The sequence below is a fragment of the Anopheles coustani genome, chromosome 3 (genome assembly GCF_943734705.1).
Source record: "Anopheles coustani chromosome 3, idAnoCousDA_361_x.2, whole genome shotgun sequence".
NCBI classification, from domain to species: Eukaryota; Metazoa; Arthropoda; class Insecta; order Diptera; family Culicidae; genus Anopheles; species Anopheles coustani.
The window spans coordinates 35958485-35977058 of NC_071288.1; the positions used below are offsets into that span (position 1 = coordinate 35958485).

Here is an 18574-nt window from a genome sequence, read left to right on the forward strand (position 1 = left end):
CCACCCGGCGATCCCGGGAACTCGTCAAATTATGCTACAAATCATAAGTCGCACCGAACACTGGGTGCCGGCGCGAACGATGTCTGGTCCCTTCCGTTCTGTTCTGCGCGCAGTTCCATTTGCGGAAAGTGATCCGCGGGGTCTTAAATCTGTTCTGAGCCAAGCCTGAGACAATCTGCTCCATCCCTTGGGGCTTTGATTTGGAGGCGATTATTTCTGTGTGCGAAGTTATTTTTACTAATTTCTTCTCGTGTGTGCAACCGCCTTGGTAGGCGCTGGTTTTATGCATTCTTCGAAAACGTCATCAAACGTCAAAGTGTTTGGCAAATATGTGTGCGCCTGCCGTGGCGTAGGTTGCTTCGTTTAATCACCCTCTTTGCTTTGCTCTGCCGTTGGCTGAGGTGTTGTTGCTTGTTTTCCACTCGGAACGGAACGTCCGGAGACGCTGACGAGTGTCTCATCTCTTAAGCGCGGGTTCTCCCAAGATTCATCCTCTGTGGACTAGTGCCACCTTTTCTGTTTCATTATTTTTATGGTGATCATTTTACGACCGCCTTCGACCGCGGCGGCACAGAATTGTAAGCCGCTCGGCACGAAGCTCCGGGAGAATCCTTCTTTCTTGGGATCACTTCTTGAGGGAAGTGTTTAAGTACCTTAAGCCATGAGGGGTTACGATCGCGCACCACGTAGCCTTCTCTTTTTTGTGTGCAGGCACATGTAAACCTTCTTTCCTTTTCACTTTCACTGACCGAAGACTTTGGAGGTTCCGCAATTTCGCCCCAAAACACGTGGGTTGTAAAACTGAGGCAGCTCGTCGGGAGGATTGGTTTCTTGTTTTGTTTTAATTTTGCCTGTTCTGCCTGTCTTACAACCGGAACCTCGTGTTCGGTACGGCTGTTTATGCCTTTACGGTAGATGATTATTTGAGCCTGCTATTAGCCGCGGTTCCGGAGCCTTGCAAATCTGTGCAAGAATGTGTCGTTATCAATTTTCTCGGTTCGTACTTCCCGTGAACAGCTTTTGAAAGAAGCCAGAACTATTCTTTTGCATGAAGACACTTTCCTTGTTTACTCCATTACATTTGAGGGCTTCCTTCCGGTTCAAAGTCACAGGAAGCTCTTGAAGGGAGAAGTCTTCCAATTGACATCCGTGCACCTTCGGTGCGATAATCCGGTAACAGTGCGAACAGAATTCACGTGGAAAAAGAATGCGAGTGCTGTCAAACGTGCCGACGTCGCGTTGACGCGCCGCATCGGTTGTCCGGTCGGCTATCCTCGGTTTGACGTGGAAGGTTTTTTTAAAGCACTTCCCGAACCGCGACGCACTTCAATTTCGCTCGTGCAAATCATCATCGCCCGCATCACCACCCACGCCTCAGCGGGAAGGAAACCATGGTAACGCAGCTTACGCAATCGCCTTAATGGCACAGTTAACACCGCCGGCTGGATTTTGGCTTCTTTATGTCAAAACGTAATCTTAATATGACGTGTTTAGGAGGGTCACTTGTGAGAGGCAACCCCCGTCGGAGAGTGCGTGTGTGTGTGTGTGTGGGTTGGAGCAAAAACAAAATAAACTCATCGGAACGGCCATCGAAATGGGACCCAGGCATGTCAAAGCGCGTCATCGTGTAAACACCAGACCAGAGTGACGACGTTGGATACGCCATAGTCGACGACGACGACGACGACGTCAGGCGACCGATTCAGCCGTCGGTCGACAATGGCGTCAATGAAGGCAAAATGGAAATAAACGAAACGAACGAAATTACCCCATCAATAAGTGTTTGATTAACGACACTCCGGCTCCGGGAGCAGACGCGCCGATGGTCTGGGTCTGGGCCACCGCCTGTATGGATATGGGCGTCTCTCTTTCGAGACAAAACTCGGCCGAAGAAAAGAAAAACAATCTCCATCTCGAGAGACGAGACGGCTTTTTTTTGCCCTTCCAATGAGAGTGCACAAATACGGAGGAAAAGCCTTTTGGACCCCCCGAGCGCAGCCTTCGCCCAGCAGCCTACTCCAGATGGCCGCCAAGGGGAACCCTTTGGAGCGAGCGATTCCGGGAACAATTTCATGCTCAAGCACGTTCCGCCGGGCATGGAAGCAATTCCGAGATCGGCCTGTTTCGCTTTCACATTCCGTCCTCTTTCCTCTAATTACTTATCTGGCCACACTGTTTAGCGCGCTGTGGAAATGTAATTATTGTCGCGCGATTTCGGACAAATGTACTCGAGAGGAGGGTGTGTGTTTTTTTTTTTTGTTTGTGCGGGAGAAAGAACTAACGAGCCGGATTACGTCGACCGGGCTGTAGAGGGCGATACATTGACCGCGGAATTGGTGATACGCAGCGGCGCGCCGATAAACCGAGATATTCGAGCCGGGAATTACCCAAAAGATAACCCCAAATCAGTGCCTGCGCTTAAAAATCGATATCGGACAGTGCTATACAGATAAACACCGCGCATCTAAATCGCTAAGACCGGCTAAGCTGGGTCGATGCTTATCGAATGGGACATTGGGAAAAATTAAACCCGAAACCATTACTTGAGGATGTGGGGCATTGCTGACTTTTGAGTTCACCTTACCCCGACGTGGAACCGGGTACTCTGGATAAGTTATCACTGCAGCAGGTTCGAATGCAACTCCCTTAATTCATAGAATAACATATTTCGGCACGAAATGTAATCATTTGCCAAGTCGGGCATCAAAAAACGCTAATCTGCTCTTAATACCACGCAAACACACTTGAAACATTTCACTTAAACCTAGGATACCTGAGGCTTCTGCTGCTATAGCGCCTTCTTCCTCAGCTGTTTTGCCTCACCCGGCAGAGTCGGAAGTTAGAAATCCTCCAGCAAACATCCAACCGCCGTCTGTGTTGGATTTCGGGGACCCCAATATGTCAGCACCGGGAGGCGCCTATGAAAGGCGCTCACTGTTCTGGGGTTGGCGCGATTGGATCGCGACAAATAGTAGTCCCCCGGTAAGCGGTCCCGGTAGCTGCGGCTATTAGAACGAGCCGTGCCCCTGCGTCACTCGACGCACGCAGCACCTGTACAGCGCCATAAAACATCGTTTGTTTGTGAGGACTTCACGTTCTATAAAGCATATCAGCAGCAGTTTTGTTTACAATCACCCGGGCGTTCAGTACTCCGCGGTGGAGGCAGAGCAGTAGGCCGTGTTGAGACTGCTGCGCTGTGGTGTGATTGTTTTTCATATCACTTTTCTTTTCCATCCCCCCTTTGCTCGTCGTCTTCCCCACCGTGGCTATAAGCCACAGATCTGGGGCCTATCTTCCCGTGCCGTCCGTGCAAACTGTGCACCCGAATTTCGGGGGCAACTATTTGCATTTCCGATCCACACATCCCCATACTGGCCCTTGGCAGCCCGGAACGGAACAGACTGACAGCACCAACAACAGCAACAACAATAGCAGCAACAGGAATATATTGCTGCCAGCAAACATCATTAAAACCTGGAGCAAAACCAAACTTGCGCGCTCGCGTAGTTGGTTAGAAATAGTTCGAGAAGAAAAAGACTTCCAAACCCCATGACTTTGCTGCGGGGGAATCAGCTTGGAATCTTGGAATTGTAACAACCGACAAGAAAAAAACATACTATAACCACGACCAGCAGTGGCAGCAGTTCCTCGCCCTTTCCTCTCATCCCGCCCCCCTTGGGCCCTACTCTCGAGCGCCTACTTTATCTATTGGCCCTCGTGCGCGCATTCACGGGGCTTAGGAAAATAAATGTTTACTGGTGGTAGGAGCAGGAGTATTACCGCGAGTATGAGCCATTTTCGGTTACAGCGCGATTGTGGTGTGGTGCTGGTGCACAATCGCGATAAGGCCGTGACGGTGGCCGGATGGTCCACCGCCTTCCCCTCGATGTGCGCTTCCTTTCGATGTAGACATATTCTCACACACGCGCGGGTTGTGCCACATGACGTTCGAGGGATAAACGGCGGCTGGAAACCGAACGGCAGCGGTGAAAAATAAATAAGAAATGATCTAATATATGGCTCGTAGCAACGGCGGGCAATTGTTGAAACCTGGGTTGATTTAAATTTGATAGATGTCGTGACGCGAAAGTGTCCCAGAACCTCGTCGGATCTCGTCGTTACGGTGACGTGCGTTCGCAGCAAGCAATTCGCAATATATTTTCTTCGCCCTGGGCATGGCGAAAAGAGTTTACCAAATTCCCATTCGGGGACACTTTTATCGAAACGAATGCCCTGTCTGCCGGGGCCTGTGAGGGACTCGAGTGAACTCGCCTCGCCCGAGCAAAACGGTGCTCCAAAATGGTGTACGGCCGGGAAACTGCTCGCTAGGCCGCACCGAAAACGGCAGGAAAATTCTGTCCCTCATTCTAGGTTCCAAACGCAACCCACCCCACCTACCCACCAACCCGCCTCATGATGGTGGCGTGAATGGAAGTTTGCTGTTACATTAAATGTCGACCTTGGCAAAGAGAAAGAAAAACCTCCGGGCGGGAAAAAGCCATTACGCGGCGGCCCTAGGGTGGACGCCACGGTGGGTGGCGGTGTGAGAGGCAGGTAGTGGCGGGTGAGATTGCACTGCATACCGCTGGCGCTGAAAAAAGGGGGCGGCGGGTGCGCTGGAGGAAGCGCTGAGGAAGGATTCATTTTCGAGCTAGCTTTTAAGAGAGGCAAATAGATAGACGCACATAAATCACCCGAACCCGAGCCGGGGCTGGGACAAACTCCTCAGCACCGGAGCGTGTATTTTGCAAGTAGGGAGGGACAGAGGGAGGGAGGTGTTGGGATGGTGGAAAGGCGCGCACATACAGTAGCGCACAGCGATGGATTTGTGTTGGCTGGAAAACGGGACGTCTCCGACTTGGGACGCCAACGTGCGGGGAGGTACCGGGATAGGGTTTCTTCTTGCGCAAAGGGTCGCAAGATGTGCTCCGAAGGGACGTCAACCAGAGCGAGACACTAGACGTGCGGTAGGCAAAAATGCGCAGCCACCAGCACGCAGCCACCCTGAACCTAACTCTAATGTATATAGCACGTGCTGCACCTTCACCAAAGCGCGGCGTAAGACACTCCCGACACATTCCGTTGGCTTTGTGGCCAGTGCAGCCCCTGGTGAAGCACATCCATATCCATAGCGGAGTTCGCAGTGCTCGGCTGCCCCCGGACGGTGGTTGGTGCGCATGTTCCCGACGGCCTCCCGACGAGCGGCCGCCCGAGGAGGCCAATGGCAGCCGAGTTCGGGCGGACTACTTGGACGACGTTCTTCTTGTTCTTGCCCTGCCGCGCACATGCGCCCTGCCGGGTGATGGACACATACGCTATCTTCCCCTGTCACGCACATTCACGGCTCCGGCCCTGGTCCGCTCCAGGCTTCTCTTTTTCGCCACCGGAAGTGGAAACCTTCTTGAGGACTTGCGAGGGCTTGCAAAGGATTTTAGCGGAAACACAACAATCTGCTACGTGTTCCTTGTGGCGAAACGGCACGGTTCTTTCGCAACAACGCGAGACAACGTCAACGACCTACTCCCGACGACCGACGTATCCTTGCGCTGGTTGGACCGTAGAGAGCGAGAGAGGCGTCTTGGAGCAAACGGCCCACAACAATGTGCCCCAACGATTTCTTCCTCAGTTCCCAAGAACCACCCTTCTCCACCGCCTCGCACTATGTAATGCAGTCGTCGTAACTGGGGGGGATCTATACATAATATAATACTGGTTCTCCTGGAACCTCTAACCTCGACGTCCAACTTCTTGCTCCTCGTGGGAAACCCTGTCTTTACGGCTAAGCTTACCCAGCATATCCTTTTGCTTTTCGTCCTTTGAATCCACCCCGTCCCCCCCCCCACCACCACTTCCGGGTAAGAAGAAATACGGGGTTTTGCAGTTGGCAGACATTTAATGAGACCACGGGCTTTATTAATCATTCATTCGATTTATCGGGGCGGCTGAATCGCATTCGATGCGCGAAGCGGCAGGACACGCCGCATGCCGATGTACACGATGGAGTGTAATTAGGCGCACATACACGCACACACACACATAAGCACACGTTGGAGTTGCTTTGACGTGTGTGTGTGTGTGTACTTAGCGTACGATCTTATCGTTCACAATCACTCATTCGTTCATTTTCGATTCCGTATTCTTAAAATGGTTCACTTACGATGGTTCTGCACAGTGCACGTATCATCTCCTTCACTCGTTTCAGCCATTTTTTTCTTCGATTCCGATTCCGTTCGTTCTCTTCCACTTTTTCGCACTGCTTTTTTCTTTCTTTCTTTCTTTCTTTCTTTATCGGTCGTTTTCTTTCTTGTTATCATTTTCTCATTTATTTCTCAATTCGTTTTTTCTTTTCTTGTTTTGTTTTCGTTCACTATTCAATCAAACAATTCTCTTGTGCGTATACGGTTTGAGCTTTTCCTTCATCTTGTTTTTGTTTTCACCCGCCCGGGTTCCGTCTTTTGGATCTTTATTCCTTACGTTAATTTTTTCGCATTTTTTGCCATCTTTTTCTACCAATTTCTCGATGATTTCCTCAAACTCTGTTTCGTTTTTTTCACATTTTGTACTTTGTTCCCTGTTTTGTTTTTGTTGCACACACTTCGGTTCAACAGCTTGGTTCGAAATCGGAGTTCCTCTTATGTTTTTTCTCGTACTTTTCTCATGCTCCTTTGCACATTGCTCCTCCTCGGTATCGATGCAGTCTCTCTGTCTGTCTGATTCCTCCTCCCCTTTCCCCTCCTCGATTCTTCTTTATCCTTTCCCAGGCCTGGGCTGCTCCCGTGGTGCGTTTGGTGGAGAGGCATGGTTAATTCCATCTTTTTTTTTTTTAAACTTATTTCTTCGCAACTTCCATTCTTCACTTCTTTATCCATTTCACTGCTGCCCATTCTGTGCCGCGGCTTTCTTAACCTTATTATTCCCGCGTCCAATTGCGGGATTTTGCTCCCTTTCCCTGTGGTCAGCACGAAGCCTCCGCCGCTGCGTCATCCCCACGGTTCAGTCCTGTGCACAAAGACCTCCTTCTTCTTGTTGATCCTCCTAACCATCGGCATCACCATCACCATCATCATCATCATCGTGGGGGCCGGTGCGCGAATAGGACTATCTTACGGGGGCCCCATTTTCTCTTGACTAATTTATGTGAATAAACTTCAACTCGCTGATTCTAATTTATGCGTGATGGTTTTACACGAAGCGGACCATGACACAGCGTATCTTTTTAGTTTTGTTTTTCTCCCTTCCCGCGTGATGTTGTTGTTTTTTATCTCTTTCCCTCTCTGCTTCTCGCTTGCTGTTTTTTTTCTATTCTTCTCTCTTCCTGTTGTTATTGTTGTTCGTCTCCTCATTCGTGCGTTGGTTGTCTTCTGGCTCTCCTCGCGTTTTGTTAAAACTACGCCTTCACCTTTCACGCAAAGCCCCGTGCGCACGCCGGCCTTGTGTGGTGGAGTGTCGCATCCTTTTGGCCAGGGCAGGGCGTGCATGTGTGTGGGAGGTTTAGTGTGACCACCGGTCGGTGGAGGAATAAAACGATATGAACCTTCGGCTGGGAAACGGGCCTAAGTGGGAAGAGTAAAAAGAAACCAAGCCGGGTATGGGAAAATAAAAAAAAATATGTACAAAACCGTCAGAGACACCCCATAGCAAAACGGGGACCACTCAAGGCCCTGCACTGCGGACTGAAGAAGAAGAAGAAGCAAAAATGAGCAATTATAATAGACGGAACGTCGTCCGAGACTCCGGCGGGCCGAGGACGTCCACTCCGGTCCGACGGGAGAAAATACGCCGGAACGCCATATTATGACCGTGCGGTCAATCTCCTGCCCCAATCTCGCCGATGGAGCGAATGTGTCGGTGTCCGTGTTCCCCTTCCTATGGGGATGAGGAAAAAAGTAACACCCACCTTCAAGACTCAAATAAATTCCACCATTGCTTTAAAGTGTGCGACGACAATCCTTAACAAAGAATTAAAGCCGGTAACTCCACCCAAAAGGCCCGTCGACGTTTTTACCGACGGCTCTCGGTGTTCGAATCGGGCATCGTTTCGGTCGCCATCGATGTTTGTTGCACGCGCACACGAAGTCTATAACTGTAGCTGTACATCATACACGAGGGATTGTCGGGAATGCCGTCGCTAAACGCAGGGAGTAACCCAAAACCCCTTCAGTGTCCAGTTGCACCGCGGAATTCGTTGGTGTGGCAGCACATCCGAAACAAAAAAAACCCACACACACACATACTCGCGCCCGCGAAACGCGACGGCAGGAATGCAGGAAAATCGATTTTCTCCCATTCGCCGGACGATCGAAACAACCAACCACCCCCAAGCGAAATTGGAGGCGGGTGCGGGGGGGGGGGGGGGCAATTCGTGGGGCGACCATACTGGAGCAATGGAACGGAAAAGACCCATTTAGCGCTAAGGGACGCTTGGCACACACACGCACGCACACGGGCAGCGCCGGAGGTCAGTGAGGGTTTTATTTGTCATAAATTGTGAAACGCACTTTAAAGCCTCGTCGGGTTTTGTCGGCGCGGCCAACTCCCGGCGAGGGCCCTCCGGAACTCCGGGTGGGTGGCACACGAGTGCAAAAACCCCTTTAAAACGACGTGCCGGGCCCTTTAAAAGGACGTCGGCCAGCCAGCGAGCGAGAGGACGAGGACCCGTGGTGTTGTGCGGAGAAAAGGTCGAAAGTTCGCCAATGCAGAGAACAAAATCACACACACACACAGGCTGGGTTCCGTACCGTGTTTTGGAGCGTCCATTTCGATCGTTAATTAAAGATGGCTTCGGGGAACGCTAGGTCACTCCCCCACCGGCATGTTGTCCACTGTCGTACGAAGCTAGCAAACACGACCCACGGTCAAAGGTCACCTGTGGGACAAATTTAAACCCTATCCCCCAGCATTCCGGCTCGTGTGTCCGGGACGGCGCTGGCAGATTTGGTAGCAAATTAGTTGCACAATTCATCATACAATCGATGCGGCTCGAATCCGATCCAACTTCTTTTTTTGTCACATTTGCATTTCGTTACGACCCATCATCTCGCATCGGACACTTACTTGCCGACACACTTCCACAATCCCGGCCAAGCACCAGGAAGCCTCCTCCTATCAGCTCGATCCGGGTGCCAACCGGCGTGATAACCTTTTTTATTTAAATGTGCACTTCCTCTCCCGGGCGGCTCAATCTTTGAGTCTTTCAATCAACGCTCGGACTCCGTCGTAAATTATTGATGCATCGCAGCAACAGCAGCAACCGATCAGGTTCGAAGAACACAGCAAGAAACAAAACAAAACCGAGAGAAAAAAAAACAATACACACATATAAAATAGAAACTGGATCATTAACTCGACAGAAAATGATGCTGAATAATTTATTTTACGACACCGCAGTGATACCGCTTGGGAGCACTAAAAAAAAAGCACACAAGATGAGGAACCGAACTAACGAACGACGTCGTGCTGTCTCCCTCGGACGGGTTCGATTTCGGCCGGCTTCCCTCCTCCTCCCATCAAGTGAACCCCCGGCGGGTGTCAGCTGTTGAATTAATCAATTAATCGCTGTGTACTTTAGGAGGGAAGCAGCAGCAGCAGACATCCAATTTGTGTTGTTTTGCCTTTCCGTCTCGCGAGTCCGCGGCCCCACAACCCCGATACACCTGAACCCGCCGGTGTAAACACACGGGCGTTGAAAGCCAGCGAAAAAACAACAAGTGCAGCGCGGAAAGCTTCGCGACGACGGAAACCGGGAATGTCGGAAACGGGAGGTTGTGCTGGCAGCAGAGGAAAAGAGGGGCGTTTGCGTAAAACAAATAATTGTTCTGCGTGATTCGGCAGTTGGTTGCGCTCTGGTATGCGCTCGTGTGTGTGTGTGTGTGTGTGTGACTGGGTGCAGATGAAAACGCGCGTTGTCCAATTGTCAAAAAGACCGAAGGGAGGAATCCCAAGAAAAAATCGTAAGAAACGTCCCCGGGAGAAGGCACTTAAAATATTTACCCTGTCACCGAAGCGCACGGCGCAGGAACGCTGTGGAAATGAGTCTGTTGGAGCGAGCGAAAGGTTGGTGGGGGAAGGGAGGGTATTGGGGAAAAACAAACAAAACCACACAACAATCATCACGCAGCAGCAGCAGCAGCAGCAACGTATGGTTGTTACTTGTTTCATTTGTTTTGCTTTTCTTCTCTCGCAGGCCACTATTTGTACGCCGCCATTTGTACGTCTCCATGCCGACGCCATGTTTTCTTCGATTGTTTTTCTGAAAAAACCAGACTTGAGACCGCCTCCACTTTGCGTACTTCACTCAATGCTGCTGGGTTGGGGCCGGGAGCGGGGGGAGGAGTAGGTGGTAGGGGAGACTTCATTCCTCTCATTCCGAAACCCCCCGCGTCTGAGTGTGTGTGTGTGTGTGTTCTACGTTCGATTTTCAATTTTCCCGGCTTTCCCGGTGCGAAAAAACAAGACAGGCGAAAAAACGGTAGCAAATGTAAAGTTAATCACGGTCCCGGAGTTTCGTTTTATGGCCCGTTTTGTATTCCACTCCTTCTTGCTTGTTTTTCCGCTTCCCGCACTTTCCCTCGCCAACCCCGCCCACGGTGCGGCGAAGGTGGGGAAAAACGCATCAAGAATGACACATGCGGGCAAGTATACATTTACCGCTTTCATTTATTTGACGTATGTTCCGTTGCTAAAGTAAAGCCCGGCCGGTTGTAAAATTCGCTTGCCATCGCGCCGGTAAAATAAATTGAACCGGAAAACAAAAACTTTTTGAGTTGTGTTTTCCCGAATCCCTCCCATTATTGAGCCCTCCCCGTTAGCCTTCACTTCATTGTGTCGAATGAAAAATAACACGTCTTGCTTTTCATTTACCGATTTTTTTCGGCAAGCCGAATGGAATATTCACGCTACAAATGTAACAGGAAATGCACTTCGGATGTGTCTAATGTTGATGAGCAGTTTTATTCCATTTCTCCGCCCCCTCCCACACCCAGATGCTTTGTTTTTTGTTTTCGTGTTTCTGCTTTCCATTTGTTTGTTTCTCGATCCTTGTTCTTGTTTTTAATTCAATTTCCTTCCCGTCGATTCGCGCATCGTGAATATTATGCATGGCTGATGTAAAACACAGTGTGCACAATCATTTCAATTTTCCGACTTTCCCGAACGATGCCGTTGTTTTCCGTCGGTGTTGGCACGGAAAATTGAATCCAACCGCGGAAACAGTATCGATTTGTTTGAGCACACAAATATGAGCCTCCAAAATTCATGGACCTAGGCTCACGCTCTTCTTCTGGTTGTTTCTTCTGTGTAACACACACTCACACACACACACACACACACCCGCTTCTCCCGTTAGAAAGCGTTTCTGGATGAGACGTCGGGAGGGCCCGCGAAAAGATCTAAATTATAACTGACAGGCGGTTCGATGCGGTTGTCAAGGGAATGGGCGCTGAAATAGCATATGAAAACCGAGACGGATTAACGAATCCTTCTTTTCAATAAGATCATTTCATTTTCACACTCTCGATCTTCCCAAGCACACACACACGCACGCACGCACACATACACACACAAGGCACGCCCTAGGCAACATTTCAATGCATAATATGCGATCCGCTTACATAAATATTGCTGTCTCATCACCGTCGGCGTCTTCGCCCCCTTTCTTTGCCTGTTTTTCTCGTGGATCCCGACGGTGGATGAATTGAAAATTAAAATAAGAATATGGATTGGATTGAAAATAATAAAACTCCAAACTACACACTTAGCGCGCGCGCGCTCACTTCTCCCCAAGGAAAGGGCCTTTTTTCCACCAACGCCAACCCCCCTGGGGGCCGGGAAAATTCGCTCTATCCGACCGCATAACGATCGTTTAGTCGCCACCTTCAACCGACCAAACGTGCCCCGGCCGCTGGACGTCATCCCGCTTAAGAGGGCTCACTTTTTTGTCCGAAAATTAAATTGCACTTTACGCCAAGGGGAGAAAGCCAACGAGGCAAATAACCAAAAAAAAATAACAGTAAGAAAAACTGTAAATAAAGAACCCAGCCCGAGAGCAAAGTGATAGAACAGGCGAACCAACATAAAAAAAAGACAAGTAAAATGAATTAAAGCGAACAAAGATGGAAAGACTAACAACCGAACGTGATGGGAAATCTTAGCAGCACCAGCTCGTACGCAGGCGAAGGTTCATTAACATCTTCGCGCTGGGGCAAAGAAAAGGAAAAATGGGCAGTAAAATATAAGGAGCATATCTTGTTCTTTTCCACTCCTTCCACACCCCCCGTCACACCGCTGGGAACCGTTTCCCGCCCCGAAAAACCCGACACGTGGCATTAAAACATTGGAAAGCGATGTGTATCTATTGAAATTAGAAAATGCGACCCAACAGTCTGAGTTATGCGCTAGGGCCAGGGTGAAGAATTGGGAGGTGGGGAAACGGGGGCCGATGAAGCGTAAGATCGAACCGCTGCTGGTGCCAGCGAGTGAGAAAATGGGCTAGTGTAGAGATTTAGGTGGGATCCCGGGACATACACGAGGAGGGCCCCCAAACCGAGGGAAACTAATAATAGAAAAAGGGAGCAATCTTCGGCTTCGGGTGGGCAGAACGGAGCACACAAAACCACCGAAAGAAAGGAAGGTGGAAAAAAAAAAACCAAGACGACGAAGACGACGCCGACGACAACAACATACATCCATAACGAAGCGCAAACGGAGAAACTGAAATTGGAACGGTTTTTTGATTAGAATTCTTTGTTTTTCCGCAGCCCCCAAATAATGGGGAGGGGGATGGACACGGTGGGGGGGCTGCGAAGGGGCTATCGAAAAAGATAGAAAAGATTCTTTCCACTCCCCGCCAGCCCAGCACTCTCTCTCTCTCGGCACAAGATATGGAGTGGGTGCCTTTTTTCCGGTTTTTTGGCTCCCGGCACGAGAAAACGGCAAACGGAATCCAACCGAAGGGTTCCTGGTGCTGGTGGTGGTGGTGGTACCGGGGAGTGATTTATGGCGGACTCATTTCCTCCTTTTTCTCGCCTATCATGTCCCCGGTGGGATTTGAGGCTTCGGTTCGAGCCCGGGTTTTTCGGTCCACGGGGGAAAAGATGAACGACAGTACGGCACACTGCACACTTTCTCGAGGGAGCCCAAGAAATGTTCCATTCCCGGGGGTGTGCACGGGACGTGGGAGGTGGGGCAGGGAGGGAGGGTGGCCTAACTCACAGGTGAATTTCATAGTTGACTGGCTGGCTGGCTCCGGAGGGTCCGGAGAATGTTTTCTCGTTCGGTTGTCACGGGGTTTGGTTCTTTTATTTTCGGTTCATCGCAAGCGAAACCCTCCATCGTTCTTCTTGTTCGGGCCTGGTGCTAAGTGGAGAAAGTGCTCACAGGGGAGCCGAAGCTCGGTCGGCGGTGGGGGAGGGACACAACACAGGACGAAACGGTTTCAGAATTGAAGCTGTCCCACATAAATATGCGCCCCGGCATTTCGTTTCCATTTTCGGTGCTCGGGTAAGTGCGGATGTGCCTTCAAGGCACTTTTCCCCACCTCGCGCCCTTCCAACCACCGGTGTCTAATGGATGGAAAACCACCAGCCCGGCAGCCGGATCAGGCGACCACCGGAAGGCCCCCGGTAAGGCCCCGGTGTGTCCTGTGGGATTACGGGCAGCATCCGAATCCGGCGCAAACCGCGATCCTTTCGGTCGATCCGAAGACCACTTTCGGTCGGCAAACTTCCAGAGAAGCCAATAAAATGGCTGTCACCGAGTGCAGGAGTGCCATATGCCGTGAGCTGAGTGAAAGAACCTACAAACCCGAGATCGGGACGAGTAGGACGACCATCTTCCAAAAGAACTATTCTTCCGCGATGCGATATATATTGTGCACCAGCGGTGACACATGGTTGTGACGCTTTGCTTTGGAAAATATGCAACTTTTTGGGACGAAGGTTCCCGGTCATCCGCACCTTTCGCTATTCGCTGGAAAATTCTCTAGTGACACATTTGGAGGACAACAGTTAAGTAAGAAACAGAACTCATGTTTTCTGTTTTCTTGAATTCCACACAAATTCACTTTTGAAATTATTTTCAAAGATTTAAGACGGAATATGAATGCATATTGTACAAAAATTATTTTTACTTTTTTTCATATCAAACCCTGAGAAATGTATAACCTACCAGTAACTTGCCATATCTGTGAAGATTTAAACAATCACTTGGAGTGCATTGTTGAAAATATTTCATCCATAATTCAAACCTCTCTAAACCATCTTTATTTTCTTCAAATTCTTATTTGAAAATAAAACAAAAAACGCATCCTCTTATAAAGTAATAAACAACTGAAGAAACATACAACTTAACAGCTGTCAGATCCTGTGTAAATCCCGATAGTACAAGAAAGGAGTAATCGTTCAATTTTCATTCATTTGTTTTGCTGAAAAGTATAACATTGCGTGATTTGATTGAATTACAAATAGAATAGCACGAGCATCAAGTATTTAGTTCTTCAAATGGTGATATCTCATTCAATCAAAGTTTCTTAAAACCTTCCACCACGGATCATCGTAATTGAGGATTCGTATATTATTCTATCAATATAACTGCAAATGTCTTAGTCGATTTAAAGTATGTTTGGTCAACAGTTTGTTTTACGATTTGTTTTATACATTTTTTATGAGAAACCTTGGTTTGTTAAAGAAGTGGAAAAATTACTGGTAGCAATAATAAATCTCAAAAATTAGATTCGTTCGATCGTGGAAGAAATACATCTCCAACTTTTCATTATCTTCCCAACATTGCACTGTGTCATGCTCCCATTTGGTTATGGTTATATAAACTAGGCACTGGAAACCTGACTCAAATCAAATATTACCTTCAAGGAACGAGGTTCAAGAACGTCTCTCGATTCTTTGCGGGGAACAGTTGCGTTCCCTTCGAAGACCGTGGATGTCTTGAAGTAAAACAACCCTGACAGCCTTAAGGAGGCATTACTCGCAAATGAAAAGCCAACGGCACCACCAAGCATTAACCAACACCGAAACTATGGGAACAAACATCTATAATTATATGTTGTGTTTTCTTTTTCTCCTCGCGCGCGCACACAACACAAGTGTGTGCCGTAATCGAAATCAAAAGGGCTAACACGCGCTCTTGCCACAACTCACTATGGGCTGTGTCTCCTCCTCCTCTCCCCCCCCCGTCACGTCGTTCACTTCTCAGTTGTTTGTTCGATTTCGGGATTCATTTTATTGTTATTATTATCGCTGTTATTATTGCTATTATTACCCACTAGCTCGCCTATGGTCATTATTGCTGGCATTATTATTTTCTCCGACTCGTTAATCGCCGCATTATGGCGAGCGGCCAGCAAACCCGCCATCGACAAATGTTGAGCTGTCCCGTGAGTTGGTGTGTGTGTGTGTCGATATGGGTCCGCTAAGGGTCCGCACTCCGCCGGTGCCCCGCAGGGTCCCGCGCCGTCGGAACTCCGGCAGGTCGCGCGAGCGGTTCCGCGGCCGAATTATTATCCAATGGACTGGAAGAACGGCATCAAACAACACCATGGGCCAAGTGGCAAAGCGTACGGCAAGAACACTGGCGTGCGGAAGGGAGGGGCCAGCAGCGAGGGGGAGAGAAAATCCAAACCCGATCCCCGATCGGTATCAAGCGAGTCATTTTAACGATATCCCAGTGGGATACTAAATCATTGGATTTGGAGAGAAGGCATCATCGCGGGTCTCCTCCGTTTCCCTGGCTCCCTTTCACCCTTCCCGCATCCCGGGTGGCTTCGATTCTGGACGGATTTCTTTCATTTCACCCCGGGTCCGATTGTGATCTTCTTGGCTTTCAAGCGAACGGCCTTCGTCGGGCTCCGCGGGCTTGGGATCACCTATTTATTTATTTTTTTTACTTTTCCCGCTCTCGTCGATTCTTTCCTCCGGAGGGTTACCCGTTGCCATCCAAACGTCACTTTTTTTTACGAATTCTTTCCTTTGACTTCAAACCACCTAACACCCCTTTTGAATCCATCGCGTTTCGTCGGCGGGAAGTGGCCATCGTGGAGCCCGCAGCGAAATCAATGTTCGTTAGCGGCCACGGGAAGGTCAGGCTCGGTTCTCGGGGTCTCGTGCCTTACCTGCGCGCCCGGCATTGGATTCGCCGTTGTGGAAACGCTTTATTGGGACCGGTTTTTCCCTCCGAAACGCTGATAAAGACCCCCGTCGATGCGGTGAAGAGAGCGAACCTGGAGGAAGGAACCCCAGGGATTGTGTTTATTAAATTTCACTACGGTTCTACTACGCACAAAATTACCACCAACGACTCCCCCCTGGTGTGCCCACCGACCTCTTGCCACCGATATTGGAAATGGCATTGCGTGTTTTGGCAGCGGTTTTTCCGGGCGGAATCGGCAAAATGTTGCCCGAAAAACGGCACGCCACCGCGCACGATTGTAATACAACGACCTAGTGCGATCCTTTCCACCGGCATGACGCTAATATGCCCACGGACGGCATTCCGGGAGGTCTCCCGTTCCTGAGGAAACCCGGCCGTTGTGTGCGCGTGTGTGTGTTTGCCTATTTCGAGCCTCCCCCTTTCATCATGACCGCACGCCATCGTTTCATTTTGCGTTATCCTTTTCGCAACATTGGCCCGTTTGGGCCGCCCTCTCTCCACGCTCGTCCCGCGCCTTCCCGCGGAAAAACCACGTCGGACACGCACCGCACACGAAGGAGGGTTCGCAATTTGACGTGATAAATTTCGCATCAATATTTTCTGCATCGCTGGGCGCGCGAATCGCGATAGCCCACGGATTATCCGGAATTTCCACTTCACTCCACGGGGCGCATTGTTTGGGGCGGTGGGGGTGTTTTCCAGCGCCGGTGCCCCTTTTTGCGTGCGCCGGAAAGCTGTCAATTTCGATTTTCAGCTCCATTTTCACCGACATCGTGATTATCGTCAGCATCATCATCATCAGCATCATCGCCATCATCATTCGCGTCTATGAACCGAGGAACCGAATCGTAGCTGCGTTTTATGAGCGAGCTTTTTTTCACTGGGTTTTTCCCGAAAGGGTTTGGGCTGTGTTTGGCCGTATTTTAAGTTCAAACCTTTATCGGTAGCGCGGCAGGCTTTGTTTTCCACCAACTTTTCCATCAACTTCCCATTTGTTGATCAGCCTTCTGTTGCAATAAGCACTCATTGGGTAGAATTTATGTATTTAGTCTCACCTTCGCAACATAAAACCAGTCCTTTGTAGTGCTTTTTAGTTTTTCTCCTTTTAGTTGTTTTCCAACTCCTCTATGTAGTGTTCCTTTATTTACGTTGCTCTTGAGCTAGTTTTCAACCCCGAGCGAAACTAATCGGATAATCCTTTTTTGACCCTCTCCAGAGACCGCCAAGTTCATCGATATCGTACACCGGGCAGCTGAACGACGACGTGCGATCACCTGGCTCCGGAAGCACCCCCGGACCACTGTCGGCGCAACCCCCTACCGGAATGGACCCCGCGGAGGCTGGTAAGTGTTTCGGAGAGAATTACCATTTAGCGTCAATTCATTACAAAGACATTAAAACATGCACATCATCATCCTCAAACGCCGGCGGAGTGACATTTTGTATGGCCGACGGATAAATCGAACCAATACGCAGAGTTTCTGCATCCAACTTGCATTTTTCTGCTTTAAATAAGTGACTATTGTTTTACCATACTTGATTTGATTATCAAGTTAAATACACTGCGTCCCAAAATGATAGCCTCACCTAGTTTTTTCTGTGCAGGGCAAATACCGAGCATACAATTTTTTTCAAAAAATACACAAATATTTGTTAGTATACAATGACTACTTTGCATAAATATTGTTGAAGAAAACGAATGAACAATCCCTTTTGTACCAAGAAACTAAAATCAGTGGTGTCCCAAAATGATAGCCTCACTTAGGATTTTGATTAAATTATCAACAAAAATAGCATAAATGGATTCAAAAGTCATGATATAATAATCAGTGGATCCCCCATTACGATTTATTGCTTGAAAAATTCGTGATGGCATGCTCTCCGATAATGTTTCTAACGTATTTACTGATAAGGAACGCCAAGCAGTTCGGATAGCAAGTTTAAGCTCCTATATGGCCTCGTAATGTCTCCCATCTTCATAAATCTCTTGAACTAGCCTTCCATAAACATTTTCCATTGGATAAAGGTCTGGGGAAACGGCTGGCTAAGACATTGTTTTGATACCCGACCGTGCAAGGTGAGTTCTTGTTGTCTTGCGTGCGTGCCCGGCAGCATTTTCTTGCTTAAAAATGAGCTGTTGGGTGTTGTGATTTTCCAGATAAAGCTTCAAATGATTCGCCAGGATGTCGATAAACATATCGCTGTTCATACGTGTTGGTACAAGAGCCAAGTCACTTCTACTATGACCGCTAAACGGAGCCCAAATCATGACCGAATCACCTTCAAAATTGCGACGACAGAAAAATCGTGCTATCGTCTCAAATCTCGCCAGTAATGGATGTAATTATCCGATCCATCAATATTTAGCTTTTTTTCATCAATATAATCCACCTAACATAAATTAATAATTTAAAAT

The 18574-nt window shown here is 49.0% G+C and overlaps 1 protein-coding gene across 1 annotated transcript in view; it reads left to right on the plus strand.

The window, feature by feature from the left end:
* Positions 1-18574, plus strand: part of LOC131260389 (homeobox protein homothorax) — a 151103-nt gene that overhangs the window by 76238 nt on the left and 56291 nt on the right. Inside the window, exon 6 of the mRNA XM_058262092.1 lies at positions 17375-17496. Within this exon, the coding sequence (XP_058118075.1) occupies positions 17375-17496 (122 nt within the window). The remainder of the gene's footprint in view (positions 1-17374; positions 17497-18574) is intronic.